At 43.3% G+C, this 25588-nt stretch overlaps 1 protein-coding gene across 2 annotated transcripts in view; it reads right to left on the bottom strand.

Moving 5' to 3' along the window:
- The window catches only part of FLCN (folliculin), a 168066-nt gene extending 143642 nt beyond the window's left edge, over positions 1-24424 (bottom strand). Inside the window, exons 1-2 of one of the 2 annotated variants that reach the window (XM_069210059.1) lie at positions 24291-24424; positions 11376-11662 (exon numbers count right to left, since the gene is read on the bottom strand). In XM_069210059.1, coding sequence (XP_069066160.1) covers positions 11376-11624 — 249 coding nt within the window. In that variant the 5' untranslated portion in view covers positions 11625-11662; positions 24291-24424. The remainder of the gene's footprint in view (positions 1-11375; positions 11663-24290) is intronic. The other variant, XM_069210060.1, reaches the window with a different exon arrangement.
- Positions 24425-25588: the final 1164 nt, after the last annotated feature.

A 25588-nucleotide genomic window follows, 5' to 3' on the forward strand; every position in this document is an offset into this window, starting at 1 on the left:
TCTTTAGACAGTAGTTGTTCAGTACTTAGTTGTAGAGACTGTTTCGTTGTTTAGCAGTAGTGGTTTAGGCTATAGTTGTTTAGGACCTAGTTGTTCTGTCACATATTCCAGAGAAACAAACGTTTCAGATGGGTGTCAAGTACTGGCAAAGACGTTTTCACTAGTTTCCTTCTCAACTGCCTGAGGAAAGGGAGATGTCTGCCTGTAACTACAGTGCCACCCTCCACTTCAATATGCATGTGAATGTTGTCGAGTGTCTACTGTAGAAGGTCCCGGTTAGGAGGAAAGAGGCAAAAGGGTAAGAAAGATAACTTGACAATCTTAATGGTTCTTTGATTGCAGCTGAGAGTCACGGCGAAGGTCGATATGCAAGGCACTAAAACCACACTCACTCAGGGCTGAGCATGAGAACAGAATGTCTTCCTGAAAGCCAATGGCCATCACAAGAAAACACCAGATGGCAATAAAGCAATAACAGGGACAAATACGAATAGAAATGGGCTATGTATAAGCCAAAACAAAATCAGGAATGGATTCAGTCAGGGTAGGGCTACACAAGGGTTCTGCTTCACCTTATTCTCCAAGACCTCCCAGTTCCACTGTTTAGTAGTTTCCTTCAAGTCCCATTTACCTGCCGCAGAGAAGGTTTCAGTCATGCTATGGCCAGTCACATCCTCTGCTTCCTAAGGACTGAGAGGAGGAGGCCTTTTATATAGGAATAGCGTGGGTTTGACCGAGACTCGAGGGAACCTATATCGAGATTGGACCCTTTTCTGCCTTCTTTCCTGATCAGGTTTTGAATTGAAGAGGTGGCCAAGACTCCGCTCCAATGACGCTCGCCAGCAGCAGCGTGATGTGCATGTTAGAGTCTGTTGAGTGCTCTTTATTGCTTTCGGTCTGCTTGGAAGTAGGCGGGCACGTCTTTTGTCGGGGTTTGTGGGTTGGCTATTTGGCTCTCAATATGGATTGCCATCCCTTTTTTGGGAGCCATGGCACATATGTTATACCAAAGAGGTGAAACCAAGCCGTTTTTGTTACATGTCAGTGGTGTTGTCAGTAAAGAAAACACTTCATTATAGAGGAGCAATGGCCACTCCCATTCTCTCCTGTGTCTACTGCACAAGTATGACAGGAGCCCGCGGCCAAGACAACCATCTTTTTAGCCATAGGGGTTCTGCATATGCCTTCCCCATACAATAAATATAAAGGTCCCTTCCTCCATGAACACTTAACTTTTACCAAGATTCATCTACTGCATTTAACGTGCAGGAATTCCATCAAATGTGCTGCCCAGTAATATTTCTTGAAATTACACCTCCCATACTGATCAATGTGGAGTAGCTACTGCTTGCCTTGGCCCATGTCTACAAGGCCCTGCACAACCAAGGACCAGCCCACATCAACCACCTCCTCGCCTTCCACCAGCCCTCCCTTTGCTCCACTTCTCTCTCCCTCGCTCACATTTCCCGTATTCGCCAAAGCAACAGTGTAGGACGCTCCTTTACCTACCTCCCAGCAAAATCCTGAAAGATCCTCCCCCTGCAACACCGTAACCGTTACCAATCTTCCACAATTCCGAAAGGCACTCTAGTCCTGGCTGTTCAACTGATCCCACCTCAAGCAGCTTGACACTCAGTGCCTGGATACCAACCCAAGTGATAAGCCGCGCTTGATAAATCTGATGGGACTGGATTGGGTTCCCCATTCACAATCATCCCCAATACCACAAGGCCACTTTGTATAGCATCTTCTATAATTATACCACTGCCATTTCAGTCCAAATCCTGTGAGTTTGGCCCCAGATAGTTCAGAATATCATTTGACTAGAACAATATTGTAGCAAACTAATATAGATCGACTGCAATGGACATCCTGGGGCTGCAACATTGTCCGTCCAAATAAACATATATATAACAACGTCACATGATTTAAAATAAATTACTCAATCTCGAAATAAGCCGAATGCATAAGATGGGAAAGGAGTCAGACTGGCTATTAACTTATGTATCTGAACAATTATAGCAACTAACCAATATATCTGGAAAAGGTGATGATTAACCTATGTACTGGCAAAAGACTTCTGCTAATGAATGTATCTACTTTTTGCCACAGGATGATTAAAAACAAGTTTAGTCCCATTTACACTTATGGATCATTAATATTGTTTTCGATATCACACATACTGAGGAGGTTCCATTCCAAGATACTGGGGGGGGGGGCTGTTTATTAAACCTGCATTGTAGTGAACCTTTTAGTTGCACCTAGACATGAACTGCACAAGCATCTGCAGGCAACTTATTATGCAAATATTTGGGCACTAAGAGGGAGCACTCCTGCCCTAACCTACCTATCAGTCACCCAAAACCATATTTTAGCAACAGAGCCCTATTGCCATTCCTATTTTTTCAGTACTAGATCTCATTGCATTAAACCCAAGGGCTTCGATGTCTGGGAGAACAGGAGTGGGGATACAGACCTGTTTGGTTCCACAAAGCAAGATTTCACTATTGCGCTGGATGCTTGTGATAAGAACAACAGACTGCCCAGAATATAAAACGAGGGTCAAGTCTATTTTTTCTGAAAATGCCAAAGAGAAAAAATGCTCTATAAAGTCAAAAGCGTTATCAGCATCCAACAACATTATTGCTCAGGGTCTCTATGTACGATGATTTAGTCCTCCTGTGTCAGCACATCCTGAAAGTAAACTGTAGTCCCTTGTTCTTTATGGCCTGACAGGTCGTGAGATTTCTTGTCTTGCCTCTTGTACTCATACATATGTGCCTGCACCAGCCAGTTGCAATGCTTAAGCCAATATGGATTCAAGAGTTATTACTTACTGTTGAAAGGTGTAGCAGTCCTTTGTACTGGAGAATCTTCTCCACAGATGCACACCTTCATTGAATTCCAGCTCCTCTGTGTAGGAAAGTACCATCTTTCTTGGCATGTTACCCCCAATTTCTGCCTGTTTGTCAGTATGTTTTGACTGTCTCACTGGGATCCTGCTGGTCAGGACCCCAGTGCTCATAGTTTGTGGCCTAATGTGTGTGTTGTCAGTAGTGCTTAACTGTGTCACTGAAGTTCTGCTAACCAGAAATCCAGTGCTTATGCTCTCTCTGCTTCCAAATTAGTGACTATAGTTTAGTGATTTCATATTCCAATTCCAATTGGCACACTGGACCCCCCTTATAAGTCCCTAGTATATGCTACCTAGGTACCCAGGGCATTGGGGTTCCAGGAGATCCTTATGGGCTGCAGCATTTCTTTTGCCACCCATAAGGAGCTCAGACAAACCCTTCTTCAGGACTGCCACTGCAGCCTGCATGAAATAGTGCATACACCATTTCACAACCATTTTCACTGCACTTAAGTAACTTATAAGTCACCTATATTTCTAAGCCTTCATTTACTGAAGGCTAGATGCAAAGTTACTAAGTGTGAGGGCACCCTTGCACTAGTAAAGGTGCCCCCACGCTGTCCAGGGCCATTGTGAGTGCGGGGATATCATTACGCACGTGCACTACATATAGGTCAATACCTATATGTAGCTTCACAATGGTAACTCCAAATATGGCCATGTAAGGTTTTTAAGATCAAGGGATTGCTCCCCCCATTCCAAATATGGTATTGGAGGGCCAAAACCAATGCATTCTGGGGGCTCCACCATGGACCCCCAATACTGCCACACCAGCTCTCTGAGGCTTGTACTGCAGCTACAGCTGCTGCCACCTCACAGACAGGGTTCTGCCCTCCTGGGGTCTGAGCAGCTCAGTCCCAGGAAGGCAGAACAATGCATTTCCTTTGGGAGGAGGGTGTTACACCCTCTCCCTTTGGAAATAGGTGTTACAGGCTTGGAAGGGGTAGCCTCCCAGAACCTCTGGAAATGCTTTGAAGGGCACAGATGGTGCCCTCCTTGCATAAGCCAGTCTACACCGGTTCAGGGACCCCCAGTCCCTGCTCTGGGGCGAAACTGGACAAAGGAAAGGGGAGTGACCACTCCCCTGTCCATCACCACCCCAGGGGTGGTGCCCAGAGCTCCTCCAGTGTGTCCCTGGCATTAGCCATCTTGTTTTCCAAGGTGTGGGGACACTCTGGAGATCTCCGAGTGGCCAGTGCCAGCAGGTGTCGTCAGAGACCCCTCCTGATAGGTGCACACCTGGGTAGGTAGCCAATCCCCCTCTCAGGGTTATTTGGGGTCTCTCCTGTGGGTTCCTCTTTAGATTCAGCTTGCAAGACCCCTCCAGGAACCCTCTGCATCCTCTGCTTCAGCTTCTGATCGTGGGATCAACCGCAGACTGCTCCAGGAACCGATGTAACTGCAACAAAGTATCCAGGACGACTCCTGTAACCTGCAACTTCAGCTCCAGCTAGCATTTGCAACAGTTTCCACGGTGTCCACACTCTGAGGACTCCCTGTCTTCACCATGCACCAGAAGAACAGACGGAATCTCCAGTGAAGTGGCAGAGTCACTTCCCTGCTCCTGCAGACACCTTCCAAGACGACAACCGGTTCTCTGGGACTTCTCTGCTGATGTTGAGCGTGCTCCATGGAACACAGGTGGTGGACCACCACGACCCAGACTGTCCTAAGGTCCAGCTGTCCAAATTTGGAGGAGGTAAGAACTTGCCTTCCCGGTTTACGACATTACCCCTCTGCCATGCGTCATCTCTAGCTCCTTGGGCTTCTGTGCACTTCTTCCAAAAATCCTTCATGCACAGTGAAGCCCAGCACTCCATCCTGCGACGCACAACTCGCTGAGTTGTTCTCCGGCGGCGTAGGACCTTCTTTTGTTGTGTTGCACCAACCGCAATTTGCATCTTCTTTGTCCCCGTGTCCTGGGACTCCTGTGGGTGCTGACTAGCCATCTGTGGGCTCTCTCCAGTTTTGGGAGCCCCCTCTGCCTCATCAGTCCGAGTTGAGGCCCCCAGGTCCCTCCTGGGTCCAGGCAGCGCCATTTTGACGCAAACTGCGACCTTGCTTGAACCTAGGCTTGTTGGACTAATCCAGTGACACAAACAGCCTGCATCCAACTTCTAGACGTGGGACATCTCCTCCACCACGCATGTCTTTTATTGTGTATAAGTACTGTGTAACTATAATGGTATTGCAGGAGCTTTGCATGTCTTCTAGTTCAGCCTAAGCTGCTCTGCTTCTGCTACCTCTAGACAGCCAAAGCTGCTAGAACACTGCCTACATTTCACTAATAAGGGATAACTGGACCTGGTATAAGGTGTAAGTACCTTAGGTACCCACTACAAACCATGCCAGCCTCCTACACTCTGTATTCACTTTTGTTCTTTTAACATAGCTGCCTTTAGCTTTAAGAAAGGCATAGCTTTCTCCATACGATTACCTTGTAAACCTCTTACAACTGGTCCTTTTTATCGACCTAGCCTTCACTGACTGTAAAGTATTCCTCAGTCATGGCTCCTAACTATTTGTGAAATTCTGGGACTAGCAGCAAGACCCTGTTGAGCTGTTCTGCTCTTAATCCATACTAAGAATAGTCAGCGATGCCCTTTGGCAGAACGAAAACTTAACTTATCCATCCATGGCACGATAACATAATAGAGTATGGGTGTTCCAGAGAGAAATATTTGACATTTAGCAATCAGGTCTCAGAGCAGTGTGTCCACAAGACCAACTACTTTTCTGAAGGCTATGACATTCGTAACTGCCCTCCTACCATATCTCATTACCCAGGCTTTTTCTTAGCTTGATTCAAAGCTTCATTAAAACCCATCCTTTCCCCATTAGCAGTAAGTTCTGACTCTTCAATTGGATCCATGGATAAGGGAGGTGGGAGTGCACTGTTTGTTTATCTCGAACATGTACTCCTCATAAAATAAAACAGGCTATCTCACTCTTGGGTCTCGAAACACACTGCTATGCTGCAAAAAGAACGGTTTTCTAAGGAGAACTGCAACTCTCTTAACCTCCTTTAGAACCATCTTTTTTCCTACCCTGTTACTTTCAACATATCATAGATTGTCCTGCAAAGACTGTCTACAGTAAAAGCGCAACTTCCAGTGTATGGTTCTTTAGTAATTGGGACACTGCTACTCTTTTAATCTTATCACAGAACCCATCTACACTGCTGTAAGTGCTTGTTTATAAACAACTGTTACTAATTTTGAATATGGCAAAGTCCATCTCACAGGTTCATATATAAATTTGACAGTACCACACTAAAGTCCCAGGTAAAATGTACAGTTAGGCAATCCAGGCATGTCCACATGTATTCCCCCACACCTGTTTCTTTTTGTATCCAAGCTAAAGTAGTTCGATCAGGAGACCCAAACCTTTCAGTGTTTCTTCAGGCACCGTATATATGCTGGCAGACCTAATTCACAGCAATCACAGAGAAATCCATGTAAGGCAGCCAGTCATGCAATCCAGGCATGCCCACATGTATTCCCTCACATCTGTTTTAATTTGTATACAGGGTGAAGTAGTTCGATCAGGGTCCTCAAACCTTGTGTTTCTTCAGGAACCCTTTATGTCGGCAGACCTCATTCATAGCAATCACACAGACGTCCATATAACTCACCCAGTTTGCATGTGCAGAAGCACTCGCTGGCTTCAAATTCCTTAATATATCCCTCTTAACAATGAGGCAGCCCAGCCCCACCTGGGTGTGCGCCTAAAGTAGCAATTCCACTCCACTATTATACCCTATTAGCACACCGTTTGAGAGATATCAACGGGTTCAGCCAGGACTCTATACCTCTACCTGTACCAAAAGTTAAGAATCGTTCAGCATTTACAGACGACGTGAAACCAATCCCCATAACCCACCCCACAACAAGTAGTTCCCCCATTTTCCAAAGTTTGTTTGAGGATAATTGAATCCATTGAGGAATATGATATAAATCAACCTCAGACATACTGAACCAACTAGCTTCTGCCCACTACCAGTCTTCCTGTGGTCCAATACTTCTCTCCCTCACTTACTACACGCTACACACTTGTCCAGTGTGTTTACAGTCAGATAGCGGATATATTTGAGATGTGCTATGTAACCTTAGCCTCCAGCAGTATAAAGTCCAGGGGAGAAGTTAAATCCTCTCTATCTTATTGTAAGGTGTGTAGAATTTCAATTGATTTAAGGTTGACCACCTCTCAAACATCACCAACTTTCGAAATGCCTAAATCCCTTTAACACTGACACCTGTACGATGCCATAGTTGGATTTCCAGCTGGCAAATCCATCTCAACGCCCTGAGCAGCAATGCCTTTGCTTAACAGCATTAAAGGAACCTAGTATATCCTCCATCATACTCTTACTGCAACTGTCAGCAATAACATAAGCAAGATCTCCCCCTTTTCCCTAATCAACTGTTTCACATATCTCCCACACCCACTAATAGGAGCCTTCAATTGCCAGTCATCTGTGATGTGAAATAGCTACTGCTGTCCGATTCCACCTCCACCACCCGCAGGCCTAAACCAAGCCCTCCCCAAGATGGCTCACCCTATAGATTAGGAGGCATTCCAGGAAATGCATCCCATTTAAGAGGCTCCACTTAATGGACTTCTTCTCCACCCCTACATCATATACTATCCATCTGGTCTCCTGTGAAAAACACTTCCTCTTGAAAGCTTTTCTGAGCTAAGACCCTCCAAACACTATTGTTTTCCGACACTTTTAATCTGGCCCAATTCTCTCTACCCTGGCGCAGTAGGGCCAATCATGGTCTGCCTGCTACCATTTTCAGTGTCCATCCCCTTTTACTGGCTTGCTTTCCTCTGAAATTGCCATTAGAAGAAATTCCATCATATATTTACGGTCAAACAGTTTTTTTGCCACTACATCAAATGCAGGGCTTGACTGCCCAGGGGTAACTCAGGTAACTTTAAACTTCTGCATTGCCTCTTTGTACTACATGTAAACCAGCACTGCGATCAGTGAAGCTCCAAGATGTACCTATAACTGCTCTAGGCAGGGCCTCAGGAGAGGTCCCCATCAAAGAACCCTATGCCCTCTTTCCATTATGAAGGACGTGGAGAGATCTTTCAGTTTCTGGAACCATATTTCCATCAAGTTTCACTAAAACACATACATATCCCTTCATACTATCGGGAAATCCCACCACTTGACTATTACATCTTCTTGAATTCCCACTGGCCTTCCAAAAACTCCATTTGGCCACCCAACTAAGCCACAGACTTGAGATCTTTGTCAGTGTCTACCAGAATAGACACTCTTTCTTCTGCTTTGCTGCCTCTCACGGAGACTTTTGGAATGTAGCACAGCAGCAGACTCATGTCTACCCTACAGTGAACCTGTCATAAATAGCCTACAGGATCTCTACATTAGTTCCCCTTCAGAGATTTCATCAACAAATATTTTCCATGAGTGTTGAGAGGTTTGGGGATCTGTTGATTGGAGTGTGGTTACTATTCCTCCTTTATCTTTAGCCATGATATACATTATTGCCAGTCCTGCTCCTGGGACTCAACCTCAGTTTCCTAGAATTATGTATGGCATGTAAGGGGGGCCCCCAATTCTGCAGATTGCGCTTTGGTGTGGCAACCTCTTCACAGAGCCTACTTTCGATTTTCAGTGATTGACAACACAAAGATAATTTTTATGTCATTTTTATGGCACTGACTGTGTTCCTGCTTGTTACCAAGTGTGGCCTATAGGACCCTGTCTAACTTCTACACTTGGCTACTGTTCCCAACCCCAGTGTCCCTTTGTCCTTCAAGATGGAGGCACCAATTCATTAGTCCACACCAACCTCTGTTTCTGAGAGAAAAAAATGTATCTCAGTGGTAGTGATGTTTAGACCTTCAACAAGCACACTAAGCACCCACAGGTAGCCCCTCTCTTAGCTGCGGGTGAGGGGCCTCCCAACTCTGTGTCACCTGTATGCCATTCAGTGTTTGGGCGGGGAGGATCCCACTTCCATCAGCAGACCTCCAGCCCTTGAAGGGAGCCCCATGCTTCTAAATTGCATCAGATACTGCCTGACCTGTTTGAGGTGTCACTTATGTATTCCTGATGGCTTCTTAAACAAAAACGATTCCTCCACTCCACAGTGCTCAACACCATGATTCCAGTACCAACAGAGCCAAAACTTTGTTTCTTCACGTTTGGTATGAACCTACATGCCCTTTTTGCCACTGCATTCACTTGCTTAAGTGTGATACCCTATAAGTATGTAAACTCACCTCCCAATGTGGTTTGCAAAGATTCAGAAGGCAACTCTGGTGGGTAACCCAGAACATGCAGCTGTGCACCGCTGCAAGTTATTGAATCTGCTTTTCCAGATGTAACAAGGCTGAAGTGGCCTTCTCATTGAAGGATCAAGCCTTTCGTACCTCATTCTCAAACTCCCTGCACTCCACAGACTCCATTGTGAGTGCAACAGTCATCATCCTGCTTGACATATTCTCCAGCTTTTCCTCTACACTTCTCACAGAATACCAACTGTGGCGATCTTGTAACCCAGATCAGGGTGCTGGATGGCCAGCATTACTACATATAATTGGAGTCCTTCCATCGCCTCCTGTGCTATATCCCTTTTTGCTGTTTTTGTAGTGGTCCCATTTATTTTGAGAAAGTTCTCCTTACCTCTTTACTCACCCGCAGTGCTGCAGAAACTGAAAATCCAAAAGTGCCCCAAAATATACACAAGCGGGAAGTGTAGTCCGTGGGCAGGACAGGTGATCCAACTTGTCGATCTCAGTGGGCCTTCCAACCTTTGGTGATCGAAAGGTACGTGCCAGCCAACCTTGGGTCAACAAGGCCCATCCAGCTTATCCCCTCCCAGCCTCGATCCTAGCTCAAGGATCTGTAGCTCCAGCAGTACCGCCAACCTCTGTTTTCTAGGTCTCACCTAGGCCATGATTTTCAGATGCCAGCACTTCTCTAGCCATTGCCCTGCCTCTCAAGCTAGGAGACATCCTCAGGGAGACTGACACCATTGGTCCAATCTGCTCTGTGCAAGTGTGCATCACCTTATAAAGGCCCCACGGACACCGAACACCTCTCCGGGGTAACACTGACAACATATATCCTATTATCAGTACTGTAGTGTCCCACCATACTTACACAGCAGTAGTTGTGGCAGTCTAGCAGGAATATGTGACAGAACAACTAGGTTCTAAACAACTATGGCCTAAACCACTACTGCTAAACAACTAAAAAGTCTCTACAACTAAGTACTGAACAACTACTGTCTGAACAACTACTGTGTCTGAATAACAATTGCCTGAACAACTAATATATATATATATTCTAAACAACTAATAAACCATAAAAATCAAAAGGAAAACCTTACCTTAAAATTAGTTGTTCAGGCAATTGTAATTCAGACACAGTAGTTGTTCAGACAGTAGTTGTTCAGTACTTAGTTGTAGAGACTTTTTAGTTGTTTAGCAGTAGTGGTTCAGGCAAGTAGTGGTTTAGACCTAGTTGTTCAGGATGTTTCCCGTCTAGCAGTGCTCCAGAGCCCGTGGGATGGTAAAAGGACGTAGGCCCCACTAGCTGCTCAATAGAAACCTGCCTTACTGGGTGCCAGTAGTTCTCCCCTGTAATGAATGTTTAATAGGCGAGCCAAGGCAGGCTTAAAGGATATCAGGCACAGTTTTTAGAAATAAAGAGATACACCATAGGGCAAGTAAGACATCACTACCCCAACGCACAGGAATCCAGATTTTAAATACTAAATAAATCAAGCACAGACCACTTGTAAAGACAGCTAGACATAGACACAAAGCTGGACTGTTATAAGAAACTAAAGCCCAACAAACTGACATGACTGTGTCATAAGAACCAAACACAGACAGTGCTTATCAGATTCAAGCTTAATGGTGCAAACTGTAAATCAACATACGTTGGCACAAACAGAAGAGAACACCTATAGAGAACGGGCACTGCATGCAATGTTACAGGGTGAAAAATAACCTGAGAAGCTTATTCTTCTCTACTGTTCAAGAAGCAGAGATAGCGTAGGCTGGCCAACGAGGGAAAAGACTTTACATGCAAAAGTGAAGAATAAAACCTAGGTTTCATTGTAGGAGAACACTGAAAAGACAAGTCAAACAGCTGCCAGAAATGTTACATTTTATTAGCAGTAACGATATGCTTGTCTACTTAAATGTATGTATGTGTATATGTAAACTTTTGTGACAAAACTGAAGAGGACCAATAAACTGGTCTGCTGATGGTCTACTGTTACCATGTCATGAATCAACTGTGTCAACACTGACCCATGTGCACTGCCAAGATAATTTTTTTATTTAATGTACCCACATTATAAATTTGCTTTCAGAGGTATGTTAAAATTCTCAATTTAAAATTACCGAGGGCCATCCTGCATCACGATTCTGAATACATATGCAAGTTCAATAATGTAAGTATACTTACTTCACACATGTCTGACTTTTTGGGCCCTGGGCTGCTAGAATCTGCGCTCACACCATCTGCCGGACTGTTGGAGCGAATTCTGCTGCTCATCTGGATGCCGCCTTCCTCATCTTCTCCCGGTTCGCCCTGTCCAGGGCTGTCGCTGCTGCCAGCACCTTGAGGCAGAGGTGAATGCAAAGCCTCTGTGCAAAAGAGTGTACGAGGTCCATGTAGCTCACAGAAGTGACATAGAGCAACAATAGCATTCATGGTACATAAGACCAGTCAGGATCACCTTCTCCAAATTCCTAAAAGAAAACAGAACTCATTACAAATGTCAAAATACACAGAGTAAAAGAAATAAATAATAAAAGCACAGGAGACTTAATTGACCAGGGCTACAGGAATTCTCAAACAACTTTAGAATTTAAAGCTTCAATAATCAATGAATCTTTTTGTGGACTGACATATATTGGTCCAACACTACTTTGAATGGAGGACAAGCAATGTCTGAGGAGAAATGAATAGGGGTGTGTACAGGGTATTTGTCTGAGCCCATTCGGTGGAGTGTGACTAGGCCTCAACCGGGGGGCTGAGGTAATTAGCCACGGATGTCCAAAGCCCATGGTACTATAGCTCTGCAAACAGACTAAGAACAAGTCATCCCACATTATATTATCTGGGTTGTGAGGATGAGCACTCACATGATTCTCAGAGAGGCAGCGTGTTTGTGCTCGATCTAAGCATTCAACAATAAACACAATAAAGTTGATGTCCATCTCAGTCTTTGTTTTTGTCAGAAATAAAGCATTTCAATCAGACAGAAGTACTAAGAATGAGCCACACAACCTCCATTACTCTTCCTCGCAAACGCAAGGAAAGTGTACCAATTGCTATACACAAAAACACGCTTAACACACAGACAAATGTCAGCACAAGGTCGGAGTATTACCACAAAAGCGGAACTTTACAGAGGTGGGACACTAGGCCGCGTTTTGAGTGACTCAGATAAAAACGTCTGGTCAAACTATTGATTTTCTTTTAACTATGAAACACTGCCACCATGACTATGCGAAGCCCACTGTCACTACAGAGGGAAAGCTTGATGATCCCCTCCAGGACCTCTCATAGTCATGAACAGGTCCCGAACTCTGCGAACAAGCTTAGATTAGTGTGAGACAAGGGCCAAAATAAAAGTCAGGCTACCAGATATATTCGTTGTTGGGTTCATAGAGCAGGGGGGGACATGCCCGAAGACACACATGGGATATTCTTGTCCAAACAGTCTACATACGTGTGGCTTGAAGAGCAAGATGTCCCATGCAGTGTGGCAAAGCAACAGACAAAATATTTGTTATATTACTGAATATTCCAACTTGCTTAGGTTTTAAGGGCCAATTAGGAAAATGTGCACTTTATATCCTTTGATTCAAGAACACAATTATTCTGTTTGTCTTTCAAGCAATAAAAAGATTTGGGAAAGGCAGTAGATCTCGGCAGAAAAAAGGCTGGCCTAGTAACTTTGCCACTACTTATATGCAGTACTCATTCAAAAATAGCTGACAGTGTGTCTCTGTTAATACGAAAATATGCAACACATTGTATATGCATGCATAGGCGCCATATTGGAATAGATTCCTAACAAAGAAGAGCCATTCCAAGATGGCCACCGATACATACACATTTATGTACAAACGTCATGAATCATGTATGGTCATGATGCATGCTTATGCGTGAAGCTATTCAAAGGTGGGCAACAATGCATACATATGTGGAAGCAACACTGTAACATACACTTTTAAGTGTGCTGTGATACCCAAGCAGCCATTTCTAATTACCATTCCAAATTAGCTGATGGCCATTCCAGACCGGTAAACTGAAAGTAAAAAAATACAAAATGAAAAAAACACCATGCAGTAGTGTGAAAATGTTAGCAAGTTACCCAGTAGCACTTTGAAGCTGCTGGGCTCTCATTAACAAAACAAAACCAAACAAAACATATTATCCCATGCATTATGCTGTCATTGATGGAAGCAGTGTGTAAATGATACTCAGACGCACAAAAAGCAGAACACAACAGACCCAAGGGCCCTCTATGTATCTACATGGATATATATTCACATATATGGAAGTATATGGTATTTGATCTATATTATAGAAAGATCATGGCATATAGCTGAGCAGAAATTCTATCAAGAAATATTGAATCTTCTACCTCTAGGGATTGTTAGAGGCTTTGACCAACACCCAAATCCTTCCCTTTAAAGGTAATTTGTGACATTTCAGGTAACAAAATATCTATCCATAAAGTTTAATAATACAGGGAATAACAACTCACCCTTAACTGTCTATTGACTTTAAAGTGTGCTTTTCACAATAAATATGCCTGGCCTACGGTGTTTTTCAAAACTTTTTATACTAAACAGATTAGACCTATGGCATCAGAAATATTTTTCCTACTGAAACAATCATACTTCTGGCTGCTATCATTGGCTTGTCACCATAACCAACTATGTTAAGCAGGATCTTTCTGCCCAGGCAATCATTAGGCATTCAGTCATAAAATTACATAGTATATAAAATTACAGTTAGTAAAGCAAACTGTGTTCCTATGATGGCCAAACAAGGATTCATTGCATACAAGGAGATTGGTTTCCTTCTAACTATGGATTCTGCTAACACTATTGCACAAGTGACTCCTTTGGTCGATAAAAGACCAGAACAGCATGATTATGCACAAAAATATTTTCAAGACAGGATTTTCCGATTAAATATTTTTGTGCCATGAGGAAGTGCCATCTTTGAAAGAACAAAACGTGTTGCCTGTTGTGCATGTTATAAGGATCCATCAAATAGAATAATTAAAGATTTTACATTTGAAAACATACATCAGACATACTGGCGAGTCTTCTTGGAGTATATATGTATTACATATAAAGAAAGAAAACTGAGGATGGGACTATGTAATAGACTATTTGAAAGTTACCCTTAAATGCCTATTTACTTTAACTTAGATTTAGGTATACCTAATGCCTTTATCATAACATTTTATTATAAACAATCAAGATTGTAACCTTTGTCACTGGTTGGTCACCATACCCACCTCAGACCTACTGTGTTGACCATACGCCTTCCCACAAGGCAACCATCAGGCATACCGAAAAAAAATATACAAATCTGTAAAATATAGCTGTCAAAACAATTTTAAAAACCTACTAATTCAGCTAATAAAGATTTCCATAGTGCAAATCGTCTACTCAATGGTTTGTTCAGGTGGGACATCAACTCCAAAATAAACCTTGCCTATAATGGTAATCTGCAGGATTTCTTGTAAGAAAATAAGGTGTAGCACAGTGTAAGAACAATCCACTCTTAAAAGGTAATTGCCCTTAACACATCTTTTTCACAATTAGTAAATAAGGCCTACTTACTATGTCATAACATTTCATCATAAAGAGATCACACCTAAGGAATGTTACATAACTTTTCCCAGTGAACCAATAAGGCCTCTAGCCTTTACGAATGCCTTGACAATGTATACAAAGCATGCCTAATAAAGGGCGCAAGAGCTGACAACCATCAGGCATACATTTATAAAATTAAAAATATGTACAAAATTACAGTTAGCAAAACAATTTACAACCCCGCTCAATAGGGCCTAACAAGAATCATCACAGTGAAAATCTACTACCAGGGTTTGTCAGATAGGGTAACAAAGACCAATACCCTTCTCTACTATGATAACCTGTAAGATTGCATCTAACCATGTCCCCTTCTACAGCCTGTAACATCATATGATAACAATCCACTGTTAGAGGCCTACAGACGTTAACTTATGCTTTTTGCTATAAACTAACTTGGTTTACTGCCTTTGTCATATGTTTTCATAATAAACAGGCCAGGCCTACGGAATCTGGCATAATATTTCAAACACACCAATCAAGCCTATTGCTGCTATCACTGGATTTTCAACAGAACCAGCACAGGCCTACTTACTTAAGCATAAGGTTTCCCACAAGGCAGCTATCAGGGATAAAGTCAAAAAATTGCAAATGTATACAAAATTAATGTTGGAAAACAGGGCTTAGCAAGGATTCTCACAGTGCAAATCTTCTATACTCATGGTTTGTCAGAGGGCATAACTAACACCAAAACCCTTGTCAACTGTTTAGCGCTGGGATGCCCCCGGGTAGCCATGCGCTCTACAAATCTATAAACTAAACTAATCTATAAGATTGCATGTAAACAAAAAAAAACAAAAATGTACCTGAAAGTTCACCCTTAAATGCCTATTGACTTTAATATATGCTTTTCACAAACAATATTTCAGGTATACAGCCCACATTTCAAAATAAACAATCAGGCTATATATAGCCTTTAACTTGAGATTGTCACTATAATCAAATCAAGCCTACTGTACTGAGCGTAAGATTTCCACAGGGAGAGCATCAAAAATACAACATTACAGGTGGCAAAGCAAAATATGATATATGTTAAGAGAGTCCAACAAGGATTATTGTAGTGCATACCTTGCATCTCCACAACTTGTGCAGGCAGATCACCAACACCAAACCTTTCACCTACTTCAGCAATATGTGAGATTCTATTTAACAAAATTCCTGCTTACATGCTTTAACACAGTGCAATGACAATCTATCCTTGAAAGAAAATGTGGCGCAACGGCCAAAGCTGTCAATGTTGGAACTGAGGAACCAGGTTTGAAACTCTGCCTTAGCTCAACATACTGTAAATTCTGAGCACATCATTTAATCTTTCTGTGCCTAAAACAAAAATGACTAAGAAACACTGCTTTAGGATTCATCAACTAACAGTTCTGAAGGAAAGAAATATTTTCTTGAGCAATACCTAATATGTTTAAAAAGATCCGACAAACAAAGTAGCTACTCTATTGTACAGTGAACATGGGATCATGTGACTCAAAGCAACCAAGGACAAAGTAGGCGTGCAATAAAATCCAACAAATACAGCCTTTGAGATTTAAGCATACCAACTCCCTAATTACCTTCAAAATACTATGTTTTAGGGAGCAGGGGTCTCGGAGAACATCAAATAAGTCCTTGCATCCGGCCCACTCAGTGATGCAAATCACAGGGATTTTGAAGGAGCACTCCTTGTGCTTGGTGAAAAGTAGTTATGAGTGCAGCCATCTAAAATATCCCGAAATATCAGATCCAGGTTCAAGACATGTTGAGGTTTAAACTGACTAATAAAATACTAAGCCTTGTGAGAAAGTCAATCATAAGTGCTTTTTTAATTTAGACTCTGCGCATTTCTCCACTGATGCCCAAAGACTACAAGTGACAACAGAGAAGAAAGGTTGTAGGAGACAAACATTAGGCATGCTGCAGCATGTTTCTCCTGTTTACACAATGAAGCCCCTCCTCTTCCATGCGCCCTTGCGTGGCCACAATCGGCCAATGTCTGTTCAGTCTTTGTGCCTTTTAGAAAGGCATGAGGGGGACTGCGTGGGGAGGGCGCTCATCTAGCACGACGCATATGAGATTAACAAACAACAACCAACAACATAGAGAAAAAAGGTTGTAGGAGACAAAAATTAGGCATGCTGCAGCATGCTTTTCCTAGGTACATAACGACGCATGTGAGATTAACAAACAAAAAAACATGAAGTAAATTCAAGTTATTATGGGATCTTCTTACCTCAGCAGTGTCATGGTGACGCACTGTGTGCGCCTGGCTTCATTCAGTCTATCACTGGGAGTAACGATGCCCAAACCCGAAGTCTCTGTTCCCTTTTGGAAGTCTCTGCCCTTGTTAGTTCTACGCAGTAGCTCCCGCACTGGCCCAGCTAAAGCCAGCCGTGCACGGGTCTGCTTGCACAAGTAAGCCGGAAAGAGAGGGCAAGTCCATCGATCCCAAGGCTATTTTAGAGGCACTGAAACTAACAAAAAATGTAGTGCCCCATAACAAGCGAAAGCCTTGTTAACCCCAAAAAGTGACTTTTTTTCAAATAAGCATAATTTATAATCCACTTTGAAAAGTTCACGTTGACTGTTTGTTTTTCGGTACAAACTCAAACTTAGATTGTAAACAAAACAACATGCGCATGGAAAATAAAAAGGAACAAAATGAAACATTCCGAAAACACAGGCTGATCGGAAAGCAACTAAAAAAAAAAAAAAGTCTGCACCCCAACTTAAATATGCAAAAGTGCAAGAAGACACATACTAGGACACTACTCTGTAGGAGTAAACAAAACAACAAAAGGAGGAACAACAACTTCATATTAGCTACATACATTTGCAAGTTTTTTTTTTTTAACAGCACACAAACAAATCAACAACGATGGGCGGGATGTGAGCCCATACTATGAATACAGCATGTCTCCAAGAAAGCGCATGTGCGCTGCCCAGGTTCGCCCTAAAAACAGGCAGTCTTTTCAGTGGAAGCACTCAAATTCTGCCCAATCAAATACTGTTCTCAGGAGAACCAACATGTGGGTGGAGCTCAAGACCCTCTTTCAGTAGTACTCTGAAAGCTCTTTTTATTGGACATATAAGGTAAAAGACTGTTGCACTATCAAACCAGACCAAAAAGTCAATGTAAATTAGTGTAACCCTGGGCATCCCATACTGCTCTCAAATACAAAACTGCACTCTCAAGTCTAAAGTTAAGTTTGGAAAGGAATGGTTCTAGAACTGAAATACATTTCTTAGGACTGCATTCCACACATTTGTGCAGCTGCCACAGAAAGAAACTCACGGTAAATTACCTATCAAGATAATTTAATGGCATTATCATTCCGTCTGTGTGCCCCCTAAAGTTCAAAATCTTGCCTCCATACTGCTGCCAGTTCAGGCTGTTGGATAAACAAACAAAATATTCATAGCTGTGTTGTGGGAAAGCACTTTTTTCCTTTGAAAATACACACAATTTCTGCCCAATGAAAACAAGTACTCCTGACTACCAATATGTGGGTGGGGCCAAAACCCCTCTCTCAGTAGTACTCCAGAAAGCTTCTTTTTTAGGTTGATCACATTATGGCTTGCGACAGCTGCACTGACAGGCCAGACCACAAAAGGAGTCTTCTTCAGTCAGCAGTAGAAGGCTACAACTCTAAACTATAAAACTGAAATGCTCCAGGAAGGACAAACACAAGAATAGGGGAGAAGTCTGTTCAATCATGAGCTGAGATTTGAGATAGACAATAAAGCCATCCAATCATATGCAAGATGCTGACCAAAAGCCCACTCTAAGCATATGTAATATACTGAAACAGCTAGTTTGTGACACAGATAAAACTGCCTATAGCTAAGACCTAAAAAGTGGCATCTTATAAAGCATGAAAATGAGAGGCTGTAAACCCAGGAGCTGTCAGATACATGCCCTTTTCCTATAGGTGAGAAGAATATGGTTGTTTAGATCAAATGCAGCAACTGAGAACTATTCTTGACTGTGTTGCAGTATTTAAATTCATACACAACATAAATACTCTTCTGTCCTTTTCTATTATTATTCTACTTGCTATTTGGTAGTTTCCATGAAAATGCAGTTTTCAAAACAAGATAATGTTACATAACAGCAAATAAACACTTCTAATAATTTGCCTCTTTTTAACTGAGCAGATTAGATAAATACTACAATGGGTAATTTGAAATGAAAAGGAGCCCTGCGGGGCTACAACCCACGCTTAACCTGGTATGCTTCTGGTTAGAACATGATCACCTCACACAAACTCTCGGGTGGAAGGGAGTACAAAATGCATACGCTGTTTTATAAATACTATCTTGTATCCAATGCACATCACAAACATCACAACTACATTCAAAGAACATGTAGCTTATTAAAGGTCATCTTCATTTTTCGAACATTTCAATACACCATTCTCAAAAAAATTAAATTATTTAAATCATAAGTTCCTGTACAATTATATCCTAATCATGTAACAACCAACACGTGCTTTGTGAAGCATTCCACCTTTATAAAGGCTCAAACATTTTCAATCAAGTTGCTGTTGACAAGAAAAACAACATAGACAAATAAAAGTAATTAAAAAACCAGAAAGGCTCCAGACTTATGAGACCATTCAGCTATACACATTTGTGCTCCTGTTATTTCTGCGTGTAGTGGTCTGCACCTCCGCCGCTCCTCGATTTCTACTGCTGCTTTCCCCGTGTGGGGATTCCAGGGTTCCTGTCCCATCGCTCCGTTCCAACCAATCCCAAACTGCTTCAGGAGACTGAAAGAAATGGGTGCAGCCCGCATTAAGAAACTTCAACTTGGCCGAGATACAGCAGTATATAGGTGTAACCCAGTTCTTTCAATTTTCACTTAACACCTGCATATGATTGTCTTTGGAGTTGCACCGCTCTGGTGTAGTCGGGAAAAAAGCGAATGGTGTGATTCTCATAGGTAGAGTATCCATGTTTGCGTACCTCCTGTAAGATAACGTCACGGTCCCTATAGTTGAGATTCTTGGCTATAATCGTTCGTGGAGGGGCTCCCATTTGCAGTGGCGGGACCAACGCTCCACTATGAACACAGATGATAAGGGGACGGTAGGCAGCATTTTGTGAATCCAGTCCTCTAAAAAGGTCTCGACGTTCGCCCCTTCCATGCCTTGGTGAAGCCCACAATGCGGAGGTTAATCTTCTTGCCCAATCTTCCGCATCTTCGACTCTTGCTTCCAATTTGCGTGCTTTAACTTCGAAGGTGGCCACTGAGGCTTTTAGCGCATCCATATCAGAATGTATACATGTTACCTGTTTCTCAGTAGCCACCGAGCGTTCTGCCACTACCCTCAGGTCAGCTCTCAATAAATTGACATTGACCACTATGGCCTCAATTTGTGTTTGCATCGCTTGACCAGAAGCCTCAATGGCAGCCAGGATTTGTGCTCCAGTGGGCTCAGCTCCCGTTTCCGCTGGACCTGGGGAATCTTTTTGCAGACTGCCTCCTGCTTTCTGGGCCATGTATTGGTCCATCCGGGTTTGCTGCGCTCCCATGCTTGACCTGTCCTTGCCCACGTTGTACATGGTGTGTGAAGTGACAGCCACTATCAAATTCACCGGTACTGGGGTGTAAAATGCTGGCAGCAGCTCAGTAACTGGTGGTCTATGTGTCTCAGACTGCTGGTGTCTCAGCTGGCCAGTCCCGCTCCCAATGGGGCGATCAACAAGGGTTTATCCAGCCAGGGGGGTCACAGTCAGGAAAGCGCATTCATATTACCTAAACTGCCCCTGAACCTCTGGGGGACTCCACAGTCACCAGAATCCCACGGCCAAGGCGCTGTCCTCCGCAGACAATCGACAAGGCAGGCATGTCCCCACTCTCCTTGTCGCACTATCCGGTACAGGGCCGGTCTCACGCCAGGGGCATCTTTGCCGCTGCCAAGCTGCTCACCTACTGTCTCTAGGCCTCAAATGTGGGCTTACCAGCCCGGGAGCCCACCGCCAGCACTGCTCGCTCTATGTCAGGGGGCGCAGTCTAGAAACCGTGTCAGCTTCTCGCTGCAGGAGATCTCTGGCTGGGCGCACACTCTCTCGGGTGCCTCTGAATGGGTGTGGCGCTCAGGATCCGTCAGCCCAGTCAATTGCCGTTCGCGCAGCTGCCATCTTGGGGTCAGCCGCACTCCACAGGCGCTCCCCACAGCATGATCGCGGCGATGTTCTCTGCACTCTACACCCCCACCTCAAAGCCTCCACCAGCCATTCTGCTGGGTCCGCGGGGGCCGGCGGCAGCAGGATGATCAAGGAGTAAGATGCCGGGGCCGAGAGCACTCGTCTAGTGCTTCCAATCTGCCATCTTTCCGGCCACGCCCCCCTTGAGTGGCCAATAATGTTAAGTTATGGATGGCCTTGTATACTATACTGAAAGGAAACTTTGTGTATTCTGAAAGGTGTGGGGGAGTGTGGTGGGGAATAGGTGGAAGTCCTTCTGATTTACAATGGATTGGCAAGGGGATAATTTAGAAGGGCTGAAGGCATATTAGAAGATTGAGCAAAAATTAGGCTGAATGGATGGACTCAACTAAATATCTGGAGATTCATCCTAACATTCAAGCAGGAGAGACCTATTGACCAACTTTTTTGCATGTCCATACTTTGAAAGTAGCCCATCTTTTGATGGTGGGCTTGTCATTTTTCTACCCCATGTGTCCCACTTTTGCTACTACGGAATGGAAAATATGTAAAGGAACAAACATTCCCTCCTCAATAAAGAAACATCCACAAACTCCTGAACTGTCGTTGGATAACTCCAATAAGTAAGTAGGAACACCACACAACAGCATCTATGAAAAAAATACCTCCTCTCTGTTGTTTGAGCATTAAGGGAAAGCAAGAAGAATTTTCAAATACTACATTGGGTCCACATGACATTAATTTATTTAGAATGAAATAAACATTGCTAACACATATTAGAAACAATATAAGTAACTATTCCTCTGTCCGGGTCAAATACCTAATACCTAGCTAATGGATAGTTCAAGTTAATAGTACCTAAACTGAGGATAAAAATATGGAAAACTCCTTTGAGGTTGCACTTGAACTACATACTTGCTTCTGCTGCAAATGAAGAAAAAAACTCTATTCAGAGAGGCTGATGTATGGACCACAGTTCAGCTAACTGGTCTTCGGAACATCCCTATACCTTTGATGGTTCAATGTGGGAGAGCCATCTTCTCTGCGTCCAGCTTTTAGACCAATAAAAACAATGTGCACTTTTCCAGACAGAAAATCAGAAAAAATAAAATCAAAGGTAAGGGTGCAAAACTAGCCTATACAGGGTTAAGGGTGGGTAAACAAGCTGTAGTTCTGAAATAAAAAAAAAATACTCCAACTCTCAAATGGTCTGTCATCAGCCTAACTCTGAAGATCTAGTTCAACTGTCTAACTCTACTGTCAGAAAAGCAAAGCAAGCAAACGCTACACTCTGAAGAGGATGCCTTCGCTAGCCACTCTCTCGAATACTCCAAACCGGCACAGCAGAGACTGGAAAGATTCTCCACTGTGAATTGCCTCAGGCAGCTTTGTCCTCCGAAGAGCAGGAAGGGACACTCAGGCTCTCTCAAAACCATATTTTATAATGTCACTCTAACAGATGACATTAGATATTACGATACATTTTACTTAATCCGGGCTGTAGGTCCGCCTATGCACGGTGCTCAGGACGTCCATCCATTTACAGGCATATCTCTTGCCATAGATAATACCAGAACCCTTCCCATGCACTGAAAATGTTAAACACATCTCTCTGTACTGGAATCCTTAACACCCTCCCGAAATAACGGTGTTCTGTTTTTTTCCCCCCGTGAGCTGAGCCCTCAGAACAGCACATTCTGTCATTAAAAATGACTACTTTTCACCATACCTAAAAATACCTGGGGAATTTACAACTTTCCCACAACATTCCAGGACTGTAGCTGGAATAATAAATAAGCCTCCTGGAATATTTTGAGGAAAGTTGCTCTTTTCCTAACTGTTCTAGGACTGGAGTTACAATAGTAATTTAGATCTTCCAGTTTCCACCCCGCCTACTGCTGCCCTGGGGCGCAGTTTAGGTCAAGAAACACAATAACCTATAGACTCACCAAACCACTACCATAATAATTAACTAACTGGGCGTGGTCGCGGCATTCAGTCAAAAATAGTTAAGCATCGGGAGTTCAAACCTGCAATTATAACACCGGATTAGGGTATCAACTAGAATCAAGAGAACACGTATGGTTTGTTATCAAGTGTGCTAACATTCTAAGCTTGTCTGACACTTGCAGGGGTTGAAGTGTAACCGTCTGAATGTAAAGTGGCCCCGTGATTTCATCTGTGCGTACTGTCGTACAGAAATGGCAACATCAGCCTAGCTGGTCGCTGTTGGGTAGTGTTGAGCAGTTACATGGTGTTATTAAATTATTTTACTGCCCCCGGCAATGAATATAAGTAGTTAATATGAATCATTATTTGCACAGTTAATAAACACATTACAATAATAGGATAAAAGCAACAGGTGATGGTAATTGATCACAACATTTAGACATTTGTAAAACCATAGTAAAAAAAATGAGCATCATCTACAAAGCTATTTTTTTGCAACTAAATTGAATATAAGCAGTTGATATGTTAGGATTAAAGAGGACCGGAGGTTGAGAATTTAAAGGGGATAGTCAGTTCTGGTTGCGGTACACTATATGTCTAAATGTATAAGGAGTCCTCTTGGTCCACTACTTACTCGGAAGTCAATTAGATAAACCTGACACGTGGGATCGAGTAAGGAGGAGGAATGGGATGGGGCTGGTATGGCCTAATATGATACGTGTTGACCTCCAGGGAGCTAACTGGCATGTAAGGCCTGTCCTTGCCTCAGCTGTTTATCAATATCCCTATAGGCGATCTACAGGGATATTGATACGGTATCAATGTCCCTACAGGTGTGACACCAATGTGTCTAGTACACTAGAGCGCCAGGGTACTTCACCCAGTTCAGTATTTTACGTTGCATTCTGAGACCTGTAGTCGCGCATTCTAATTGAATAAAGAAGTCTACAAATCAGAGACGGAAAAAAGCTTGCTGTGTGAGTTACTCAAGTGAAGCTCGGAAACTACTTATTTACGTGTTTATTCTACAGTGACTTGGATTATTTAGTAATAAATTCCGTACTAAATTTGTTTTTTTTTAAAAGCTGTTCCTATCGGTCAATAGCGATATACCGACTCGTTGACTCGCTTATTTCACCCAATAGCAGTAAACGAACTGGCCCTCCAAAGCGATGGAGTCATATAGCGACCTTATATCACGTATCGTTTGTACAAATCGGACTGACTAATAGCTGCTGGGTAAGGGCAGGATTTACTTAAGTTGGATAGACCCTATGAGTTTGGAATAGGATCGTTTTACACCAACAACAAAAAAATGTGCAAACAATAATCGCTTTCCGTTCAAGCAATGAAAACTAAAACTTACACGGACCTTCCATGAATGCAGCCTAAACTCGCCTTCGGTTGTTGATCTTTTGACAAATGTCATGTGACAGTATTATGAACACTTCCGGTGTTCCGTCGGTCTCAGCTGCTCCCCGTCTAAGGCATATCGACTCGTCTGCGCAGGCGCACCATCGTACGCATTATGTATCCAGTATGCATTTTCGTCATCACCCCAGTCTTTGTGAACTACTTACTGTCTCGTGTGCGCAGCGTATCATTGTGCGCAACCGCAGTAGGCATTTTCTTCATTTTTGTAGCGTAGCTGGTGTGGGCGGGAGGATGAGGCAGTGGCAGGGTCATGGACTGGATCCACCACCAATGCAGAAGCCCCCCTCTCACCCAGAAGGCTCTCCTCTGCGGCGTCCTCCCGCCCGCACTCGCTACTAGGGCATAAATGGACGAGTGGGATGAGAAGCATCGGAGCAGCAAGGGCAGGCGGGAAGGTGGATGAGGACGACAGAGCAGCGGATGCGGGCGGCAGGATGACGCCGAGACCGGTCCTGGACTGGATCAGCCACCAGTGCAGAGCCCCCTCTCACCGGTTAGAACACCGGCTAGAACGTTATGACTTAGTTGGGAGGCAGGAGTTGAGATCCATGTGCAGGGTAAGAGGCTATTTAGAAAGTGCTGTTGTGTGTGCTTAGGTAGATGTAGAGTGTTGAGGCATTATGACATGAGTAGATTCTATTACGTCTATGACGTGTGGAGCCTATTCATGTCAGTTGGGCCTCGCTGTGGTCGTCTTTGGACCTGTTTCCTGTTAGCTTGTATCCTAAATAGAGAGGAATGAAATACTACAATCTGCATCCTTATTGGTGTCGTTGGAGTGTGGCCACTTCAATTTGGCGGCGTCACTCAATTCCATCGCTTCATCCCAAAAGTGCTGGCGGAGCATGAGGAGGAAGATGATGCATATCATCTAGATGCATTTTTTTTCGGATACAGTCGTACAGTTTGTCGGCGGTCGGTGAGGAGTAGGGGCACAATTTTCTTTTTCTTCCCCTTGCTTCTTCTTCCTGCAAGCCTTAAGCCACGCACGCTATGTTGTAGGGAAGACTGTAGCATATGTATCTTGGTTTTACTTGTATTTGCCTGTGCTTATTATGTGTCTCGTTTATTTGATTTACCTACGCTTATTTGTTCTTACCTGGTTCATTCTCCACTTATTTATTGTTATTTAAATTAGTTAGTTCCACACTGTTACGTTAGTAGAACCTTTCTTCTGAGGTTCTGGATTCCTGGTTGTGGGCAGTTGCTGATTGACCTTCATCCTGTTCA

This window comes from Pleurodeles waltl, chromosome 10, assembly GCF_031143425.1.
Source record: "Pleurodeles waltl isolate 20211129_DDA chromosome 10, aPleWal1.hap1.20221129, whole genome shotgun sequence".
Taxonomy (NCBI): domain Eukaryota; kingdom Metazoa; phylum Chordata; class Amphibia; order Caudata; family Salamandridae; genus Pleurodeles; species Pleurodeles waltl.